Below are 21,837 nucleotides of genomic sequence, written 5' to 3' on the forward strand. Positions count from 1 at the left end.
GATGAGTTAGGTCTATTACTGGTCTCCAAGTACCGTTCTTTTTCTGCACTAGAAATAAAGGGGAATACATGCCTTCGCCTCGTTCTGTTTTTGGTACACTGACAGCTGCGCCTTGAATTAATAAAAAGTTCACGTAGGCCAAAAGGATTTGTTTTTTCTCTTCTGTGCCTGGAAGGTTTGTGGGAACAAACCTGAGCCTGGGGACGCTGTTGAAGATCCAAGTGTGGCCCGACGAGACCGTCTTGATGGTCCAGAAGTCCTGAATAGAGGCCGCCCAAACATGCCGAAAGTGGGAAAGGCGAGCCCCCACCTGAAATGCTTGGCCGGGCCCAACCTCAAAAAGACTTCGTAGATTCCTGGCTGTTAGAAGTAGTGCCTTTAGTTTGCTTCTTAAAGGGATCATTAACACTGTCAGACCAGGCTTCTAAGGCTTTTGAGGCAGCTGCTATAGCCAGAATGGGTTTACAAGCGGACCCTGCTGTCAAGTAAATTCTCTTTAGGTCCGAATCGATCCGTCTTTCCAAAGGATCTTTAAAAGAAACTGTGTCTTCCAAGGGAAGGGTCACATACTTCACCAAACGCATCAACGCTGCGTCCACTGACGGGGCAGTTTCAAGATGTGTCACATCTTCTTGTTTAAAGGGATATAATTTTGTAATCTTCGACTGCATAGAGCCTTTCTTATCAGGTTTACTCCACTCATTAGAAATAATGGCGCCTATCTCCGTAATAAACGGGAAGTAATGTCGCTCCTTGTTGAGCTGTTTAAAGAGTTTTCTCTGTTTAGGGGGAGAAGTAGCTGGATCCTCCAAATTCAAGGCTTCCTTAATAGCTTTCACTAAGGCAGGGACTAAGGCATAATCAAAGCCTATTACTGTATCCTCCAATTCTGAACCACTTTCTGAAGGAGAGGCAGCCGACTGGCTGGCCTGAGTGGCTGCGAAGACTTCATGTAAATGTCCCTGATCCAATAAGGGAATCATTGGGTCTACAGGAGAGTCCTGCTGTATTCTAGTATCTCTCTCCTGCAGGGATTTATCCACGACCCTTTTAACAAGAGCTTCCAGGTGTTTATCTGCACCTCCCCTTTCATTGGCTACTTTAGAGAAACAATGATCACAAAGGGATTTGTTAATAGATAACGAAGCCTTGCACCCCCAGCAAGAGTTTTCCAATCTTTCATCATGGGGGGAGAGATGAGGAGTACTTCTACTAGCATGACCAGTTCTGGATGAACTATGGTGTCTGGAGGATGAGTGCCGGTGATGTGACCTAGAAGACCCGCTGCGACCGTGGGACTCATTATGCTGCTGGTCAGACCTAGAAGGGCTGAGATAAAGAGAAAGAAGAGACACAAATAGTCACACTATGTCCCTATACTCCACTCTCTTCCCCCCCAGCAGGTGCAGAAAAACATGGTTTTCCCCTTAGCCATACCTGTTGAGGGAGGGCTGGCCACTGAGAGGCAGAGAGATGTCCATGTAGACTTGAATAGACACTGTAATCAGGAAAGTGAAAAACGTCAAGCAGAGACATGAGCAAGGTTTTAGCCAAGACTGCACCAGAACACTTACCTAGATGTGGACAGGACAGTACACCGGGAACCGCCGTACAAACGCACGCCCCCAGTGTACACATGTCTCTCTCTCTGCTTTAAGGGCTGGGTGTATGACGCCATGACCGCGTCAGCCGCAACCAGTGCGCATGCGCGAGTCGAGCCTCGCGCATGCGCTAGCCAGGCCTCGCTCGCGTGTGAGCCAGGCCTCACTTTCAGTCCTGGTTTGTCTGCGCAGAACGCAGACAGAACCCGGAAGTCAGAGGGAGCGGCGGCTGGAACGCAAAGGAACCAGTCGCTCACAGGGCAAGTAAAAGACTTAAACAAACAGGAAAACAAACTACACACATAAACACTGCTGCCATGAAAGAAACGATACTGCTCACCATCATCATCAGATCAATTCGGCCAGGGACACACACCGGTCTTTAGATAATAAGGGCTACCTGCACCGCTAGGTATACCAGTCTTGCGCAATAGTCTCCATACTCCAATCTTCAGCGCTATTCCATGCATTCCATACCCTGCTTAACAGACAAGGCTTATTGGAGAATTTATTGGCCGAGCTTGATCAAAGGATGAGTTGTGTGTGTGTGTGTGTATATATATATATATATATATATATATATATATATATATATATATATATATATATATATATATATATATATATATTTTTTTTTTGGGTAGGAGAACCAAACACATGGTCCTACGGAGGAGGACAAAAAAGGAACAAGGCTGAGAGCCCACAGCTAAAGATTTATAGGGGAGGGGTCCTATTGGGTAGTTATGGAGGCGGGGCTAACCCACACGTATGCTGCCATGGAGCCAGTCAGGAAAGCATTTTTTTATGTCGGTTCTTTCATATTTCGGATTCTGCGCGTTCGTTTTCATTTGTTAAAACGATAACGAAAATACCCGAAATTCGGACGAAAATGCATTAGACGAAAACGAATGCACATGTCTAGTATTGTGGCCTTTTTGTGCAGACTGGAGAATGGACATTGGAACTGCTCGCTTCCTATAGCCCTTATGTGGTAGACTGATATTCTCTCTTATTATGTGTTTTGCATTCCAGAACATGCAGCAGGAAGTATTAGCAGCAATAGAGCTGAGCTGATAAATATGTTTGTGACATCTTGACTAGAGTATCTGAGAGATAGGCCTCGTACACACAACCGAGAAACTCGACAGAATGCATCAAGAAACTTGGTGGGAGAGCTTTTTTGCCGAGGAAAACGGTCGTGTGTACGTTTTTCATCGAGGAAACTGTGGAGGAACTTGACAAGAAAAAAAGAGAACAAGTTCTCTTTTTCCTCGACGGGAGTCTCAATTTCCTCGTCGTGTTCCTCTTCGGGCTGGTTTTCGACGAGAAACTTGAGCGTGTGTATGCTAAGAAACCCGAGCATGCTCAGAATAAAGTATGAGACAGGAGTAAAAGTAGCATTTGTAATGGAGATAACACTTTCATGCTGTAACAGACTGAAAAGTGCAAATCGTCTCCTACCAAACTTTTACTTAACACGCAGTAACATGAGATTAGCAAAAGCAGCCCCATGGGTTGTAGCAGTGGAATCGAACTTCCCCTGCCATTGTATGTGTTGTACGCCACCGCGTTTGAGAACGAGGAGATTTTGTCTTGACCGTGTGTACGCAAAGCAAGCTTGGCGAGTTCCTCGACAAGCCTAACATGGAACTCATCGAGGAAAACGATGTGTCTTTTCCGACGAGTTCCTCGGTCGTGTGTACGAGGCTATACAGTATAAACCACCATTGGGTTATTTATCTCATCATTAACTCCAAAAACTATAATATCATATTTTTTAGACTTGCCAATTTACTGATTCTTTAAAGTGATAGTGGCTAGGCCAGGCTTGCGATCTTGATTTGTAAAAACCAACTACAGTGTAAAGTATATGTAATTTCATTTATCCATTGTTTAGCATGGACTCAGCTATACTATTTATAATTATGTGTTAAAATGACATAAAAGTAAAATAGGTAATCCATGCCATGTTTCCATTCCACTAAGTTGTCTTTCTGTACATGTCATTATTTATTTTAGAAATGTGTTTCTTGCATTATCTTGTTATAACCTGTCGATCATGTTTCATTTTGCAACTCTGGAATGTTTTGCTTTGAAGGCCAGGATCTACTTGTCATTCTAAAAAATAATTGCTGGTTGTGTATAACACTGTACTAGCACAAATAAACATACTCTCTCAAGGTGTTTTTTGCCTCTAACAAATCAAGTTTAGTATGCATATTGTAAGGATGTTCTACTTCTATTGGGAGATTATGAGCAATGTTGGAATTTTACAGAATGAGCAGTTCCGTACGGAAGATTAGGGCAGTGCAGAGCTTGTGAATAATTATTGCAAACCAGTCACTCATTTGTTTATTTCAGTGATGACCCGACTAGTACAAGTAGGATCAAATAATGCCTACATTGCCTAGGGATTCCAGGAAATTTTGGTTGAGAGGTCATTCTATGAATATTAAAGCGGTGGTTCCCCTAAAAATAAACTTTTAACATTGCTTTTCCCACATTAATTACAAATGGAATCGGCTGGTTTTATTAAAAAAAAAACGTCCGTACATACCATTTGCTATATTCGTTCTCACCGCCACTTCCAGGTACGATGCTGGCGGTGGGCATTCCTAATTGATGGACAGGCATCCGACCGACGCATACATCGCGTCACGAGATGCCGAAAGAAGCCGAACGTCGGAGCGCATGCGCCGTATAGAGCCGCACCGACGTTCGGCTTCTTTCGGCATCTCATGACGCGATGTATGCGTCGGTCGGATGCCTGTCCATCAATTAGGAACGCCCACCGCCAGCATCGTACCCGGAAGTGGCGGTGAGAACGAATATAGCAAATGGTATGGACGGACGTTTTTTTTTTTAATAAAACCAGCCGATTCTAATCGTAATTAATGTGGGAAAAGCAATGTTAAAAGTTTATTTTTAGGGGAACCACCCCTTTAAGAAGATTAGTATTGAAAACGTAATAAATTGCATGTAAACGTTTATTCTGTTTTTCAGATAAATTATCACTAAGTTCTTTCCTTCCTAGATTTTACAAATACTATTTCCCCCTTTAATAGAACATTACCACATGAGTAGACTTTTATTAACTACTTGAACCTTGGCTTATTTATGTTCTATTATGGCCTCTGCATGCATGCTCATGTAGGTATCAGCTTAAAGTGGAGGTTCACCCGAAAAGTAAATTTTTAACCTTAGATTGATGCTCATTTTGTCAAGGGGAATCAGGTAGTTTTTTTAAAATCAAAGCCGTACTTACCGTTTTAGAGAGCAATCTTCTCCGCCGCTTCCGGGCTGCGGGACTGGACGTTCCTATTTGATTGACAGGCTTTCGACAGGCTTCCGACGGTCGAATCTATCGCGTCACGATTTTCCGAAAGTAGCCGAACGTCAGTGCGCAGGCGCCGTATAGAGCCGCACCGACGTTCGACTTCTTTCGGCTACTCGTGACGCGATGTATGCGACCGTCGGAAGCCTGTCAATCAAATAGGAATGCCCAGTCCCGAAGACCATACCCGGAAGCGGCGGAGAAGATCGCTCTCTAAAGCGTTAAGTACGGCTTCGATTTTAAAAAAAACTACCCGATTCCCCTTGACAAAATGAGCATCAATCTAAGGTTAAAAACATTTTTTCGGGTGAACTCCCGCTTTAAAACGTGGATTGACTTCTGCTTCAATGACTGCTATTACAAAGTTGTTCAGTGCCCATTCCCACCTTTATATTTTGGTGTGCTTTATTGCTTGATGATTAAATCAGTAGAAACAAATCAAAACATGGCGCCATGGATTTTAGTGCACATTTTAATGTTTTTTTACATTGCACCTAATCGTTCATCACTAGGCATGTTAAAGTGGAGTTCCAGGCTTTTAATTTTTATTAAAAGTCAGCAGCTACAAAAAGTGTAGCTGCTGACCCAGAGCTTCACTCCTCTCCCCCTCCTCTCTGCCAGCGCCTCCATTGCCACTCTGGGCTAAACCGGCCGTGACAGCTTTCGGCTTCATGGCAGGGCCTCCGATGGAATTTTCCGTCGGAATTCCTTTCAAGCTGTCTTGCATACACACTGTTAGACCAAATTCCGACGGTCCAAAACGTGGTGACGTAAAACACTACGACAAGCCGAGAAAAAATTAAGTTCAATGCTTCCGAACATGCGTCGACTTGATTCTGAGCATGCATGTTTTTTTCTCCGTCGGAGTTCCACACAGACGATCGGAATAAAACATGTTCTATTTCTTAACTCCGACAGAAAAAAGTCTGATGGGGTCCATACACGGTCGGAATATCCGATGAAAAAATTCTGTCTGACTTTTTTCATAGGAAATTCCGATCATGTGTACAAGGCATAAGTCAGTTTTTTACTTTAGGTCTGCATTCATGTTCCACATCTCTTATAGCTCATTGGCCAGGGGGATTGATGGTATCTAGGGTCGAAAGATTACAATTATGAATAGTAACTAACTACAACGTTTTTTTTTTTTGCGTGGTCTAGGAGTGGAATTAATACATAACCGCATTATTATTATTATTATTATTATTATTATTATTATACAGGATTTATATAGCGCCAACAGTTTACGCAGCGCTTTACAACATCAGGGAAGACATTATAGTTACAATACAATTTAATACGGAATAAGGAATGATCAGAGGGCCCTGCTGGTTAGAGCTTACAATCTAGCATTAATTAAAATGAAAGCTCAGTAGACAAACAAACAGGGTTCCAACTTTCAGTTCTATTGGTCTGCATTCTAACTTCAAAGCTGAGACATGTCCCCATAACCAATGGACAATGAGATTGCACATAGTTAGGCAAAGCTCTGATGTCTGTAAGCTTATATAAACCCACTATTCTGCACACAGCAGTGCACCATATTGAAAGTCCGCCATGTCACTACCCAGTGTAGTACAACCTTGTTTCTTCACCATATATAATGCATTTTTTTTTCTTCTGCATCAATTTGCATTACCCATACTGAAATAAAATGGTATTGCAGACCTACACTAAGACCCCTTTCACACTGGGGTGTTTTTTCGGGCATTTTTCAGGTGCTTTGGCGGTAAAAAAAAAGCCTGTAAAGCACCTGAAAGAAGCCTCATCTGCAATCCCAATGTGAAAGCCTGAGTGTTTTCAGAGCCCTTTCACACTGCCAGCGCCCGAAAAACGCTGGTAAAGCGCCGCTAAGACCCCTTTCACACTGGGGAGTTTTTCAGGCGCTTTGGCGTTAAAAAAAGCTCCCTCAATGGGAAGGGGGCTTTAGGAGCGGTGTATTCAACGCTCCTAAAGCTCTGTAAAGAAGCTGCTTGCAGGACTTTTTTTGATGCCCTACCAGCGCAGCGCCTCAGTGTGAAAGCACTCGGGTTTTCACATTGGAATTGCAGATGCAGCTTCTTTCAGGCACTTTTTTTAACGCTAAGACCCCTTTCACACTGGGGAGTTTTTCAGATGCTTTAGTGTGAAAGCACTCAGGCTTTCACATTGGGATTGCAGATGCAGCTTCTTTCAGGCGCTTTACAGGCACATTTTTTAACGCTAAAGCACCTGAAAAATGCCCCAGTGTGAAAGGGGTCTTAATATTTTAAAATATTGCCATGAAAAGCAGTCAGCAGAAAAGATGTACACGTTTTAGAAAATGTTGGATTTAGATTCTTCTAAAAATATAAGGTGTAGTAACAATTATTTACAACATGCTGTTTAAAGCAATTAAAAAAAAGAAGACTTTTCTTTAAGTTTTGTTCTCTTTCGTTTTTTTTTTTAAATTAACTGTTTGAATCCACAAACTGCTTAAATGGTCATTGATGCCTTTATAGAGAGATTTGAAACTGAGAAGAATGAGTCCTTACATGATGTACAGAAAATAATGTCACAATGACTCAGTTAAGATTCAGCAATGACAACTAGCCTTTCAGTGTGACTAAAAAGGACATGCAGATAAAAGTAACAATTTCTTATAGTAAGATGAATAGAGAAAATGCTGCTATTAATGTGGCCTGAAATCTTAGAGAATTGATACTATCAAAAGAAAATGGGCACTAAAGATAGGCATTACCCTTTTCATCTATGGCTATTAATTCTAGGGACATTGGAATAGTGATATATGAAACCTGACTTACTGTACTAGATTGCCCATTCCATCTTACATTTAAGTTGAAATCTAATTTTAAAACAGAAATATTAGATATGATAAATAATGCCCAGGTATCACTATGGCTTAGCTAAAGGGAGAGCAAAAAGGTTACTTTGCTTCTCCTATTGTCTGGTCTTAAGACTTAGGCCTCGTACACACGACCAAGTTTCTCGGCAAAAACCAGCAAGAACCTTGCTGGGAGATATTTTTTTGCAGAGGAAACCGGTTGTGTGTACATTTTTGTCGAGGAAACTGTCGAGAACCTCGACGAGCCAAAAAGAGAGCAAGTTCTCTATTTCCTCGACGGGAGTCTCAAATTGGCTCGTCGAGTTCCTGGTCGGGCTGGTTTTCGACGAGAAACTCGAACGTTTGTATGCTAAGAAACCCGCGCTTGCTCAGATTAAAGTATGAGACGGGAGTAAAAGTAGCATTTGTAATGGAAATAACACATTTTTCAAGCTGTAACAGAGTGAAAAGTGCAAATCGTCTCTTACCAAACTTTTATTTAACACGCAAACACATGAAATTAGCAAAAGCAGCCCCAAGAGTTTAGCCAGTGGAATCGAACTTCCCCTGCCGTTGTATGTGTTGTATGTCACAACGTTTGAGAACGAGGAGATTTTGGCTTGACTGTGTGTACGCAAAGCAAGCTTGTCGAGTTCCTCGACAAGCCTACCAAGGAACTCGACGAGGAAAACGATGTGTTTCGCCCGTCGAGTTTCTCGGTCGTGTTTCTCGGTCGTGTGTACGAGGCCTCAAAATAATAAATGGGTCACTGCTGTGATGACTATTTGGAGTTCTGAAAACAATGGTATACTTCCAACACAGATGGAAGCTAAGTGTCAGGAAATCCCTGTGAGACGTTTTGCACACAGACATGCACAAGCACATAGCCTTTGCCATAGAACGGCGAACAGGCGCGCGCATGCGCACGAGCGCACGCACATGTACGAGCCTAATTCTCCTTGGCGCCAGACAGCCTATTTAAAGGGTGTCTGGACTTTGCTGACTGATCTTCAACCGTGTTCCTGAATCATTCTCTGATCCTGTGTGTCCTCCCAGTATTTAGACCCGGCTTGCTCTTGACCTTGGCTCTGTGTTCTGTTCCTGTACTGTTGCTCATCTCTGACCCAGCTCCGTTCCTGACTCTGGCTCTGTCTATGATTTGGTGCCTCACTGTCCGCCTGCTGACGAACCTGGCCATCCCAGAGACCTTGCTCCTGTCTATGTTTCTGGTTGTTGTTAACTCTCGGTTACCTGCCTGGCTGTTTCCTGTTCCTGCTCAGCTCATCACAGTCTACTCCAGGCCGCTGAACCCTGCCAAGCCTCCTGCTCCAGGCACTTGTGTCCCTCTTGTTCTTCGGCTTCCTCTGTCTCACCTTCAGCGGAGCCAGAACAGGAGATATAAGAGAGGCCGACCTCGTCAAATCAGTCTCCCATCCGATCCCTGACACTATGATAACTGAATGTGTAAAGGGGAATAAAAGAGCACCACCTTCTGGCTGGATAGAAGACAGCATACTATTAGTATGCATTATATCATATTTAGCTGACTAAAAAAAAAAAGGATTTGTATTTTTTTTTTTATTCTGATCACAATAAAGTTAGTACATTTTTACATAATCATCATATGCTTTCTTTAAAGTAAATTTGTCTCAAGTCTTGGCAATTTCTTGCTGCATATATGCAGATTCTTATGCAGATTGTTTTTATGCTTATATCACATGGATTTTTGGTATCAACATGTTTTTTTTTATTAGAAATTGTTATTTGGAAAAAAAAAGCTGTCTGCATCTGGTAATTGTTTTTATTGCTAATGAATCAAAACAGTAAGTAGCAGCATGCTTAAAACATTTTGAATTGAACATTGTTCTTGGCAAAATCCAGGAAATGTATTGGCTAATTTCATTTGCACTGAATTTTTCCCCAGAACTTGGTAAACGAGGGGAAGCTCTGCTGATTTCTATCATCATATCATATTCAAGCAAAAATGCTTTTTTTAGTCATTTATTTTCATTGTACTCGATTGCATATTTTTACAATAACATGCAATGCAAAAGGGAAATTTCACCACATTCACAAAGCTCTGCGAAATATACCTATACAATGTTTTGTAAAGTGCCTAAACACCTTATTTGCCTTTAGTAAATCAACTTCAATACCTTAAAGGAGTTGTAAAGGAAATTTTTCTTTTTGCTGAAATGACTGTTTACAGGGTATAGAGACATAATAGTTAACTGATTCCTTTTAAAATGGATTAAAAATAGATAAAAATCAATCATATAATGTACCTCTAGTTTCGTTTTTGCATGTTATCCTGCCTCTGTGCTATACAGAGCCATAGAGCAGTGATGGTTTGGAAAATGAAACTAGAATCTCCCAGTACTGTGGTCATCAGGAAACAGACAACCAGGAAGTGTTCAGAACAGAGAAAGATTACAGCAACATCAGAGCAAAAACGAACAATGAGGACATGAAACCAGGACTGCAGTAAGGTAAAGGAAGCTATTTAGCTAAACAAATAATTCCTTAAGTGACCCTTTAATGACTCTAGTGTCCACTTTATGGGCAGACATCCCTTTTCTGCTCTTAAATAGTTCCTCTCTGCAGGAGTTGATTGTTGGCTGAGGTATACTACTGGATAATCTCCTGTATTGATTTACTGCCGCAAGACTATTCCCAGGCCAGCATCAGAGGCATCTTTAAAGAGCAACTGCAGTCTGCTCACATAGTTTGTAATAAAAACATCTTTGCCATTCTGAAGCTTCCCTCCAGCCACTTTGCATATTATTTTATATAAACTGTGATTCTGTACCTACCAAATATGCTGCAGAATCTCCCTCCACTGAGTCTGGCTTCAATCATTTTAACTGTGGGCAGCTGAAGCTGCTGCTTGTCCACTTCCTAGATTTACACAGAGGCACACCTCCAGCTCTGCATTTCTCATTGACCCTCTTATGACTCAACCACCTCCCTTCCTGGCAAACTCTCACATAATAAGGCTTACCTGTAGGTAAAATAAATATCTCCTAAACCTGTACAGTTTAGGAGATATTCACTTTGCATACAGCCGCTGACGTCAGCGAAGGCCTGGCTGAAGGTTGCCATGAATGCAGCCTCATCATTGCCATGAATGCAGCCTCACCATTGCCATGAATGCAGCCTCTGAATGCTGCATCATCATTGCCATGATTGCAGCCTCACCATTGCCATGAATGCAGCCTTTGAATGCAGCCTCACAAGTGCCATTAATGCAGCCTCCCCATTGCCATCAGTGCAGCCTCATCCATGCCCATCTGCAGCCTAGGAGGGGACAGGGAGGGGGGATGAATGGGCACCAACAGATTATATACAGGAGAATCTCCTGTTTACACAGAGGCCTCTTTAATACAAAATCCCACCTCCTATGTTATACAGAACAGTCATCCAATGCCAGTCCAGGAGACAGGACTTCCTATTACAGAGGTCGCAGAGTAAATAGGAGATTCTCCTGTATGTCATCTAACGGCTAATTGTCCCACCCCCTCCCTGTCCCCTCCGAGGCTGCCAGAACGATAAATACGATATATATCTTTTGTGGCCCTCAAATTAATCCCAGAGCGCCATGCTCTGGGATTCATTGGGAGGCCACAAAAGATATATATATATATATCCAAATTACCAGTGAGGCCGCATTAAACCGGAACGCGGGCCGCAATTGGCCCACGGTCCAGACTTTGGACACGCCTGTGTTAGACAAACTACTGGCCTGCTGAAAGTGCAAATGAAAAATGCCAAGAACCATTCCAGTTTTCTTAGGTGCTTGACAGTAATAAATGTGATATCAATTATTTACTACAGTATAACAGATGCTTATTAGTGCAGTCTACAAGTCATTTTCTGATTATATTTACCCACATGCCAGATAACAAACCTGTCCTTCAGGATAGGAATCATAATTGATTATCATATACTTTTTTGTCAACATGCATTTACAATAATATGAAAAGGTGAAAGAGGAAATAGTACATCGACCTGTAGAAGAATCAAAGTTTTCATTATGCTGACTTTCTTTAAAGTCTGAGGGGATTATTTACTAAATCCACTTTGCATTACAAGTGCACTTGAAAGTGCAGTCGCTGTAGATCCGAGGGAGACATGCAAGGAAAATAAAAAAAACAGCATTTTTGCTTGCACATGATTGGATGATAAAATCAGCAAAGCTTCCCCTCATTTCGCATCTACCCCTCAGATTTACAGCGACTGCACTTCCAAGTGGATTTGCCTTCTGTAAATAACTCCCTGAATTAAATTGTTGACCACAAATAAAGAAAACAGCAGTTACATATGAATTCCAACAAATTTTTCAGTTAACAAAGGCCATCAGCTGGAAATCTATGTTTACTGTATATATCAAATAGTTATAGACAATGGGGGTTATTTACTAAAGGCAAATCCATTTTGCACTACAAGTGCAAACTACGGGCCAGATTCACAGCGGAGATACGACGGAGTATCTCAGATACTCCGTCGTATCTCTCAGAGTATCTATGCGACTGATTCATAGAATCAGTTACGCATAGATATCCCTAAGATCCGACAGGTGTAATTGTTTTACACTGTCGGATCTTAGGATGCAGTACCGTGGCCGCCGCTGGGGGGAGTTCGCGTCGTAAACCAGCGTTGGGTATGCAAATTAGGAGTTACGGCGATCCACAACGGTTTTTCGCGTTCGCTCTGTCACTGCTAGTCTAGTTTCCCGTCGCAAAGTTAGTCGTCGTTTTGGGTGCCCTAACTTTACACAGCACACGTATGTGCTGTATTAAGTATGGCCGTCGTTCCCGCGTCGAAATTTAAAAACTCACGTTGTATGCGTAAGACGTCCGGGAATACGTAAGTACGCTACGCACGTCGCCGTTCAAAATAATTACGTCACTTCGCGCAAAGCACGGCGGGAATTTAGAAACGGAGCATGCGCAGTAGGTCCAGCGCGGGAGCGCACCTAATTTAAATGGCACACGCCCATTTAAATTACGCGGCTTACGCCGGAGGCCGCCAGCGTAGGTTTTCATTGCAAGTGCTTTGTGAATCAGGCACTTGCGATGAAAACTTGTGGCGGTGTAACGTATCTACGATACGTTACGCCGCCGCTAGTCTACGTGAATCTGGCCCTACAAGTGCAAAGTGCACTTGAAAGTGCACTTGAAAGTGCAGTCACTGTAAATTTGAGGGGGACATGCCAGGAAAATAAAAAACACCACTTTAGCTTGCACATGATTGGATAATAAAATCAGCAGAGCTCATTTCAGATCTTCCCCTCAGAATTACAGTGACTGCACTTCCAAGTTGTAGTTTGTAGTTTGCACTTGTAGTGCAAAGTGGATTTTCCAATTTGTAAATAACTCCCCAGGTGTTTAGAGGTCATATATAACCAAACAACATTTATCTCCAAGACTCGCTACTTACCTATTTTTAGAGCCCGTTCACACTACCGTGACTTGGGATCCGACTTGTGTAGCCCCATTTTGCCCCAAGTCGCTCGACATGAGAAATTACATGGAAGTGAATGAGAGCCGTCTTACTACACACTACTGAAGTCGCTCCGACTTCAGAAAAGGTTCCTGTACTACTTTACGGCGACTTCTAGGCGACTTGTACCCATTGATTTCAATGGTAGTTGCTTTAGAAGTCGGATCACTGTCTAAACTGAAGCAACTTTACAGGAAGAGAAAATTTATAAAGAAAAGCTGCGCTGCAAATTGAACCAACATAAACCTTGAATTATGCTACGTGCACACAAAACCCCAGTGCATTAAAACTGAAAAAAGTCCATATAGGATGTATCACAGAAGATTGCAGGAAGTGACAGAAAGTTCTCCGAATGGGTAAAGCTAGATATCCAGGCAAAATCTTGTGAATCAGATGACAAATCCACCACCACTTATGTACCAACTGCTTACCAGAGCAAGAAATAAATCAGGCATGTAAACACATAGGTCAATAGGGGTCCTGCATAAACTGTCACTCTCTCTCCTGTTTCACCAATCTTCTATATCAGACCAACTTTCTCCATAGATGTAACCCAGAGGAGAAAAACACTGACATGGTGTGATATCGTTTTAAAATGTTTAATATAAAAAAGTAATACACTCACATGTATGTAAGTTAAGAAGTGCGATATATAGTATTAGCCGGCCGGCTCTGCTGTCCGCTCGTCCTTCCGGGTAGACAGCGTGGATCGTGGTGATGTCAGCACGCCGCTCCTCCCTACGCCGTTTCGTCACCCAGATGACTTCTTCCAGGGGTACGAGCGACGTGCTGACTCGCCACTCTTATAACAATACTTAACATCCGGGACCGCCCAGCTCTGAACCTTGGAGATCGCGGGCATCGGCCGCCATATTTAGGTTGGGATCGCTGGCAGTACTCAAACTGTAAAAAATAGCTGCCAAACTAAAAAATGGGGTAAATATTAAAAACATATAATGCTAGTGGGCATCGACAAGCCCGTGTAGCAAGAAAATAAGCGGCGTATTGACTCACCACTTTTAAAATCAGATATCGCAACAGGAGCCGCCTCCTCTGAAATACAGGGCTGCGTGCATCTGTCGCCATATTAAATATGGAACCCTGCCAGTAATAAAATTACAAATGAAAAATTCTTAATGTATGACATTAATAAACTTCCAAGCTATCCATATAGCTAGGAATAGCGATTATCACAGGGAAGCTACCACTCAATGTGAATTTCTACAAATAGATCCGCAGCCTTAAGAGCCGCGGAATCAGATGTCAGTATATATAAAAAAATATATAAAAATACCCATCGATTTTAATAATCTATCAATGGATACCTATGCTGATAAAAAATGTTGTATAAGGTAAAAACAAAACTGCATGATACTAAAGGATGTCAGAAAGCTCATGATAAAGCGGCCTGACAATCAATATCCAAGATGCAAGATAAATGAATATCAATCATATATATCTGAATCTCAGTGAATCATGTCAGTCTTAAGTATCCCATACAGAGTACAAAAATTGTTCTTTAGAGGAAAAAGCTGTATATAAGCTAGATAATAGCCACACAACTTGAATATAGCTAATTGTCAACAAAAATGTGCTAACATAGCTACACTCATGTGGTCACAACAAAAAAAGCCCATGGATGTAAATGAAGCATCCATTTGGAGAAAAAATTATCTATATAAAAATTTAAATTCTGATATATCTAACCAAGCAGGAAACCGAAAGTCTTCGGATAACCATTGGCTGGCAACCCATCGGTGATTACAAAATAAAAAAATTATAATATAAAAATATGCCCAATGGGTTGGATGTAAATTAACTTGTAGGGGTAAGCCACCATCAAGGCCCAGATGTACCAAGGTTCAGAAGTGGTTCACAAAAGTTAATCACAAGTACACAAAAACTAACCATTATCTATAAACGCGTTAACGTCAGTGTCTATGTTTAGTCCATAAGGACTATAAGTGCGGACTCTGTAAATCCAGGCCATCTCCATCCTGGAGAGTTCCCTGACCAATGAACTACCTCTCCAATGGGGGTCAAATTTATCTATTCCGATAAAAAGGGTCCCCTCAGGATTTCGTTCATGGTATTGGTCATAGTGGCTGGATACTGAATGCTGCGGGAATCCTGATCTAATATTGGTGATATGCTCACCAAGTCTGACATTCATTGGTCTTTTGGTTCTGCCAATATATTGTAGCCCGCATGGGCATTCCAAAAGATACACCACGCCTGTAGTACTACACGTGATAAATGGCTCGATTTTGTGTTCTTTTAATGTACTCGTAGAGTTGAAACATAAGGTTTTCTTTGATTTTATCTTATTTAGTTTACAGACTGTACAATTTCTACATTGATGATAGCCCTTGATATTACGCTGAAAAAAGGACACTTTTTTTGTGGGAGGATCAACCACATTAGGGGCTATCTTGTCCCGCAATGAGGGTACACCTCTGAATATCACCTGAGGATTAGTTGGTAGGAAAGTATTTATGGTTCTATCATTGGATAGTATATGCCAATGTTTTTTGATTATTTTTTTTATGGCATAGTGCTGGCTTGAATATGTAGTTATAAATGGCACAATAGGTCTGTCTCTACTGTGTTTTGGGCCAGACACAAGCAGAGTATTCCTTTCAATTGCAGCCACCTCATTGTAAGTACTCTCCAAAGATTCAGGGTCATAACCCTTCTCCAAAAGTCTGCCCTTAAGTATGCCAGCCTGGATTTCATAATCCTTCAGGGTAGAGCAATTCCTCCTCATCCTTACAAATTTGCTCTTTGGAACCGAGTTCAACCAATTATCATGGTGACAACTTCCTTTGGGAATAAAAGAATTCCTATCGGTCTTTTTAAAAAAAGTCTTGGTCTGATATAGATCATTATCTTTCATGATAGTAAGGTCAAGAAAGTCAATTGAAGAGAAAATGGTTTTCTCAGGCAAACCCCTCCCTCCCACAGAGCTGATTATTGTTTGATTGGCCACTGGCAAAGTCACCTGTCCTGGAGATGACTTGAAGTCGCGTTGTAATTCGCTCCAAGTCGTGTTGAAGTCGTCTCGCAAAGTCGAGGCTGGAAGTCGTGTTGCCCCTGTGTGAATAGGCACTAATGCCATTCCTCCGAACAGGTTGTCGCCAAGTAAGTCACTTAGTCAAGGAGAGGAAATAAAGGAAACACTACCCTAGAAAAATATTAATACAAAAAGTGTTAGTACAGTTTTATTAAAAAATAGTAACTTACATTTCTAAAAAAAAGAGCCCAATGTAATTTATTACATTAGGCTCCGTGCACTACCATATACAATTCACTAGATGTTCTGCAAAGTAAGATACACAACTGTGAATAAGGATTTAATTTGCCAACAGTAATAAGACTATGCACAGTTTTTATCAGTCTTTAACCACTTCAGCCCTGGACCATTTTGCTGGTCAATGACCGGTCCACTTTTTGCGATTCGGCACTGTGTCGCTTTAAATGACAATTGCGCGGTCGTGCGATGTGGCTCCCAAACAAAATTAGCGTCCTTTTTTTCCCACAAATAGAGCTTTCTATTGGTGGTATTTGATCACCTCTGTGGTTTTTATTTTTTGCGCTATATACAAAAATAGAGCGACAATTTTGAAAAAAAATGAATATTTTTTACTTTTTGCTGTAATAATATCCCCAAAAATATATAAAAAAATTTTTTTTTTCCTCAGTTTAGGCCGATACGTATTCTTCTACATATTTTTCGTAAAAAAAATCGCAATAAGCGTTTATTGATTGGTTTGCCCAAAAATTATAGCGTCTACAAAATAGGGGATAGTTTTATGGCATTTTTATTAATATCTTTTTTTTTTTACTAGTAATGGTGACGATCAGCGATCTTTATTGTTACTGCGACATTATGGCGGACACTTCGGACCCTTTTGACACATTTTTGGGACCATTGGCATTTTTATAGCGATCAGTGCTATAAAAATGCATTGATTACTGTAAAAATGCCACTGGCAGGGAAAGGGTTAACACTAGGGGGCGAGGTAGGGGTTAATTATGTTCCCTAGGTGTGTTCTAACTGAAGGGGGGTGGGACTGGCTAGGGGAAATGACAGATCGCTGTTCATACATTGTATGAACAGAACATCAGTAATTTCTCCCCCTGAAAGGACCGGGAGCTGTGTGTTTACACACACAGCTCCCGGTTCTCGCTCTGTAACGAGCGATCGCGGGTGCCCGGCAGTGACCGCGACCGCCGGCACCAGGGGCGAGCAGGGGCCCCTATTGTCTGCAATGCGAAATGACGTATTGCTACGTGATTTCGCGCAGCCGAGCCGACCTGCCGCCGTACAACGGCGGCGGCTGGTCGGCTAGTGGTTAAAGCGGTTGTATAGGTTGTATGGCACGTGTAAAGGAAAAAAAGCATCGCATACTAGCTCATTATGAAATACTTACCTTGAAACGAGGCGTTGTTACCGCATGTGCGCGGGAGACCTCTGTCCCGGCAAGGTCCGTCGGCTGCCGGGCCATAAGCCAAACATCCCCTGTGCGCATGCACTGCTGCATTCAGCGGCTAGTTGCGAGGGGAATATTTTTTTTTTTACCTACAGGTAAGCCTTATTATAGGCTTACATGTAGGTAAAAGTAAAAAAACACCCTATACAACCACTTTAATGGAAGTTCTCTATTTTATAATGAAACTTTACTAATACTTGTCCTGATTGCTTCACCCGCTCTATTCTCTGTTTGAATAAATGTAAAGTTATGACAACTAATTTACATTTAATGGGGTTCTGCTTCAGCCTAGGGTCAGTCATTAAGGAAGAAGATACTTAGCAATGTGGCCATGAGTATGAATCAAGAATGCAATCACCAGCACTAAATTAATTACCATAGTAACCAACTGCTATGCAAATGTTTTTTCTGACTAATACAGAATTTCACAATAAAGAGAGGGTTCAGGATGAATAATTCAGAGAAAACTAGTTTAGTCTTTTCATTGTCGCAAGAAATACGAAGCAATGGTTGCTGGCAGGGCAGAAACAATGGGGTGAACTATATTATAATAAGAAAAATACATTTTTTTTTTTTTGCTTCTGTCTGTGAGCTGCATAGAAATAAAACCATATTTGGCCTTGCAAAATAATAGTCTGTAAAATGAGGACAGCATATAACCTTATATAAATTCTGTTCCAAAAATTAGGGGGTTCTTTTTTTTTTCTGTATTTTAATTTAAATAATCATGACTTCTGCTTTCCAAAACAAAACTTAATAATGAAAGAATGAGGGAAAGCATTCGGTGATAAATGATGAATGCGTAGAAAGCAAAGAAAGCAACGCACTTGATGTATTCTGTTTATGAAACTCTCCCAAGTGGAAAGCATGGTAAAGTGCATTAGGTTTATTAAAGAAAAATCCCCACTGACACAAGTGTGATTGAAACACAGAGCTTTGTTTGTATACTGCGTATTACTTGACATCTGCAACAAGGAGATGCTGTAGGATTTCCACTGACAGACATGATGAAAATACAGCAAAAACAAATGGGATTTGATAATATGTAAATGAGCCTGTAAGCTTAGGGTAATTACGTTGGCAGGATAAAAAAAAAGTCTTAAAGCTTAATACAGAGAGACATACATTTACCAGGACATTTTGCGGCGCTATACCGTAGGAATTGAGGCGGTTTTTGGCTCCTAGCGGTGCGCTTTTAACCCAGGCTAGCGGCCGAAAAAGGGTTAATACCGCCGGCAATGCGCATCTGCATCTGTCTGGCGGTATTACTACGTTGTCCCATTGTTTTTAATGGGAAGGAGCAGTGGAGAAGCGGTAAACACACTGCTCCTCTCACCGCCCCAAAGATGCTGCTGGCAGGACTTTTGGAGCGGTCCCGCCAGCGCATCGCTTCAGTGTGAAAGCCCACAGGCTTTCACATTGAGACTGCAGGGCAGGAGTTTTTCAGGCAGTATTTAGGCGCTATTTTTAGCGCTAAAACATCTGAAAAACTCCTCAGTGTGAAAGGGGTCTTACAATCGGGAGTCAGTAGGACCAAATGCTCCACTTCCTTTTGTTTACAAACAAAGCGACTGAGGATTCTTTTTTTTCATTCAAATTTATGTTTATTTTCAATAAAAGTACATACATTTGTACTAAAACAGCAGTATACAATTTAGTAATACACAGTAAATAATAAATCCAATGCATTGCTTTACATAGAAGATGTTCTTGTCATAGAAACTGACTATCATATACAGCCATATCATATGCTATCACCATACGGTGAGAGTATAACAGATTGTAATAGTTAAAAAGAAAAGCTAGGTATAACCAATAATTTATAATTAAATAAATAAAAGGATATTTCCATATATTATATAATTCCTTAGACTTATTGTTGTCACACAATAAAAAAAAAAAAAAAACCCCATGTGTGTACTGGGTCTAATTTCATGGAACGAACAAAGGGCAGGATTTCTGTATAACAAAGACCTCTCTGACACCCCCACTGGGAACAGTCTGTGTCCAAGAGGTTAAGCAAACCTTTAAATCCCCCTTTCCTCCCTCCAATAACTATCACCAATACCCACCAGTAACTGTAAATATATATTTTCAATACCCTTAACATACCTAACATCCCCAAAAATTTGGTGGAATCTTTAGATAACTCAAACATAGGCTAATACAAATGTTTATATATATCTTTTTTTTTTTTCTAAACATAACACTCTGAGAGTGAGAAATAACAAGGATGTTATCCTCGTGTAAAAAACAAAATTATCAAATCAAATAACAATCAATGAAAAGAGAAAAAGAGAAGAAAATAAAAATAAAAAGAAGATCAGGGGAAAGTAAAAGGAAAAAGAGATGGCAGCCTGCCTGCCAACGAACAACATAGTCTTATGGATATAAATATCACCACAGCCTTTATGGGATAAAAGATATTCCCATAAATTTCATCCACGGTTCCCATATTTCATGGAAAAGAGTAGACATATCCAACATGGAACAGACCCTCTTTTCTTGTTCCATAATCCATGTAACCTTTTGTTTCATATACCGGATGGAGACAGTAGATTTTTTCCACGCAGCTGCAATTGTGATCCTGGCACCTGTCAGAATGTATAGGATGAGTTTTCTAGTAACCTTGGAGGTTTGGGGTAACATCCCGTGAAGTAAAGCGATAGTGGGGGATTGATGCAAATTACAGCCTGTGACACGTCTTATTATGTTGAACACCTTATTCCAGTATCCACGTATTTTGGGACATTCCCACCATATATGTACCATAGACCCCAATCCCTGACAACCTCTGAAGCAAAGGGGCGAAGTTGACGGATACATGGAAGCCAGTTTAACGGGAACTAAATACCACCTAGTATAAATTTTTACATTAGCCTCTACAAGGGATATATTCACATATCCTTTAATGGATCTAGTATAATTACTGCACCAGTCAGATAAATCCCAGTTGATATTAAGTTCCCTTTCCCAGGCCAGCATATGAGGTAATTTGGTGCAGTTATTAGCAAGCGATTGATATATGATTGAAATATTCCCCTTCCTGATTAAACCCTGATCACAATTACTTTCATAAGGTGTCAATAGTCCAGATATCGAGCCACTATCCCATAGGCTTTGTGCATAGTCATGTAGTTGAGAAAATCTTAATTTTTCTGAGACAGGAAGACCTAGCTTGTCAATGAAGTGTTGTTCAGGAAGTGGACCCGAGCGCGAAAAAAAACGGCCTATACGATACAACCCTTTGTCATGCCACCATTTGAACGAATCTACTTCAATTTTAGAAATAAAGAGTGGGTCTAGAAAAACACTCGATAAAGGTCTGCCTTTAGAAATTAGAGAGGGATTGTTTTTAAGTGAATCCCATAAAACAAAAGTTTGAGAGAGTCGGAGATAAAATAGAAGGCCTATTCTTGGTAGGACTCCACATTAACTCCTCTATCGTTAGATTCGGGGTTGCCTGCTCTTCTATATCTAACCAGTCAGGGCGTTCATGTTTAAGAAAAGTTTCCGATAACTGTGCCAATCTTGCTGATTGATAGTACCATAATAAGTTGGGTACCCCCAGACCCCCCTGTTCAGGTAAGTTATAGAGAGTGCGAGATGTAAGGCGTGGACCCTTATTGTTCCAAATAAACTTGATAATCTTTCCTTGAAAGGATTTTAGATGACTTTTAATTATCGGTATGGGTAATGATCTAAAAAGATACAAAAGCCTAGGGAGAAGAGTCATCTTAACCGAGTTAATTCTACCAATCCAACCTATATTCTGAGTCCCCCAATCTCTCAAATCTTTCTCAAGTTTTCTATACATAGGTGGATAATTGGCCAAATACAAGTTTTGGATGTTGGGGGTCAAATATATACCTAGGTATTTGATATAAGAGGTGTCCCATTTGAATCCATAATTTTCCTTCAGTAGAGAAACTGTGGATTCAGAGAGAGAAACATTGAGGGCCCTAGACTTGGCCATATTTACAGTTAGACCTGAAACCATAGAAAATTTGTCTAAAAGAGAATATAATTCCGGTAGGGATGTAACTGGAGCGGTCAAAAACAGTAAAAGGTCATCTGCAAACAAGGCACATTTATGCTCCATTT

General features: G+C 41.1%; 1 protein-coding gene across 1 annotated transcript; it reads right to left on the reverse strand.

The window, feature by feature from the left end:
- Positions 1-335: 335 nt before the first annotated feature.
- LOC120937803 lies at positions 336-16,007 on the reverse strand. The gene is made up of 3 exons (XM_040351297.1): positions 15,908-16,007; positions 1,438-1,498; positions 336-1,329 (listed from the first exon to the last, which is right to left on the reverse strand). The coding sequence occupies exons 1-3, from the start codon at positions 16,005-16,007 to the stop codon at positions 336-338; spliced, it is 1,155 nt and encodes a 384-aa protein (XP_040207231.1).
- Between the last annotated feature and the right edge of the window lie 5,830 nt (positions 16,008-21,837).

The sequence above is a fragment of the Rana temporaria genome, chromosome 1 (genome assembly GCF_905171775.1).
Source record: "Rana temporaria chromosome 1, aRanTem1.1, whole genome shotgun sequence".
Taxonomy (NCBI): Eukaryota; Metazoa; Chordata; class Amphibia; order Anura; family Ranidae; genus Rana; species Rana temporaria.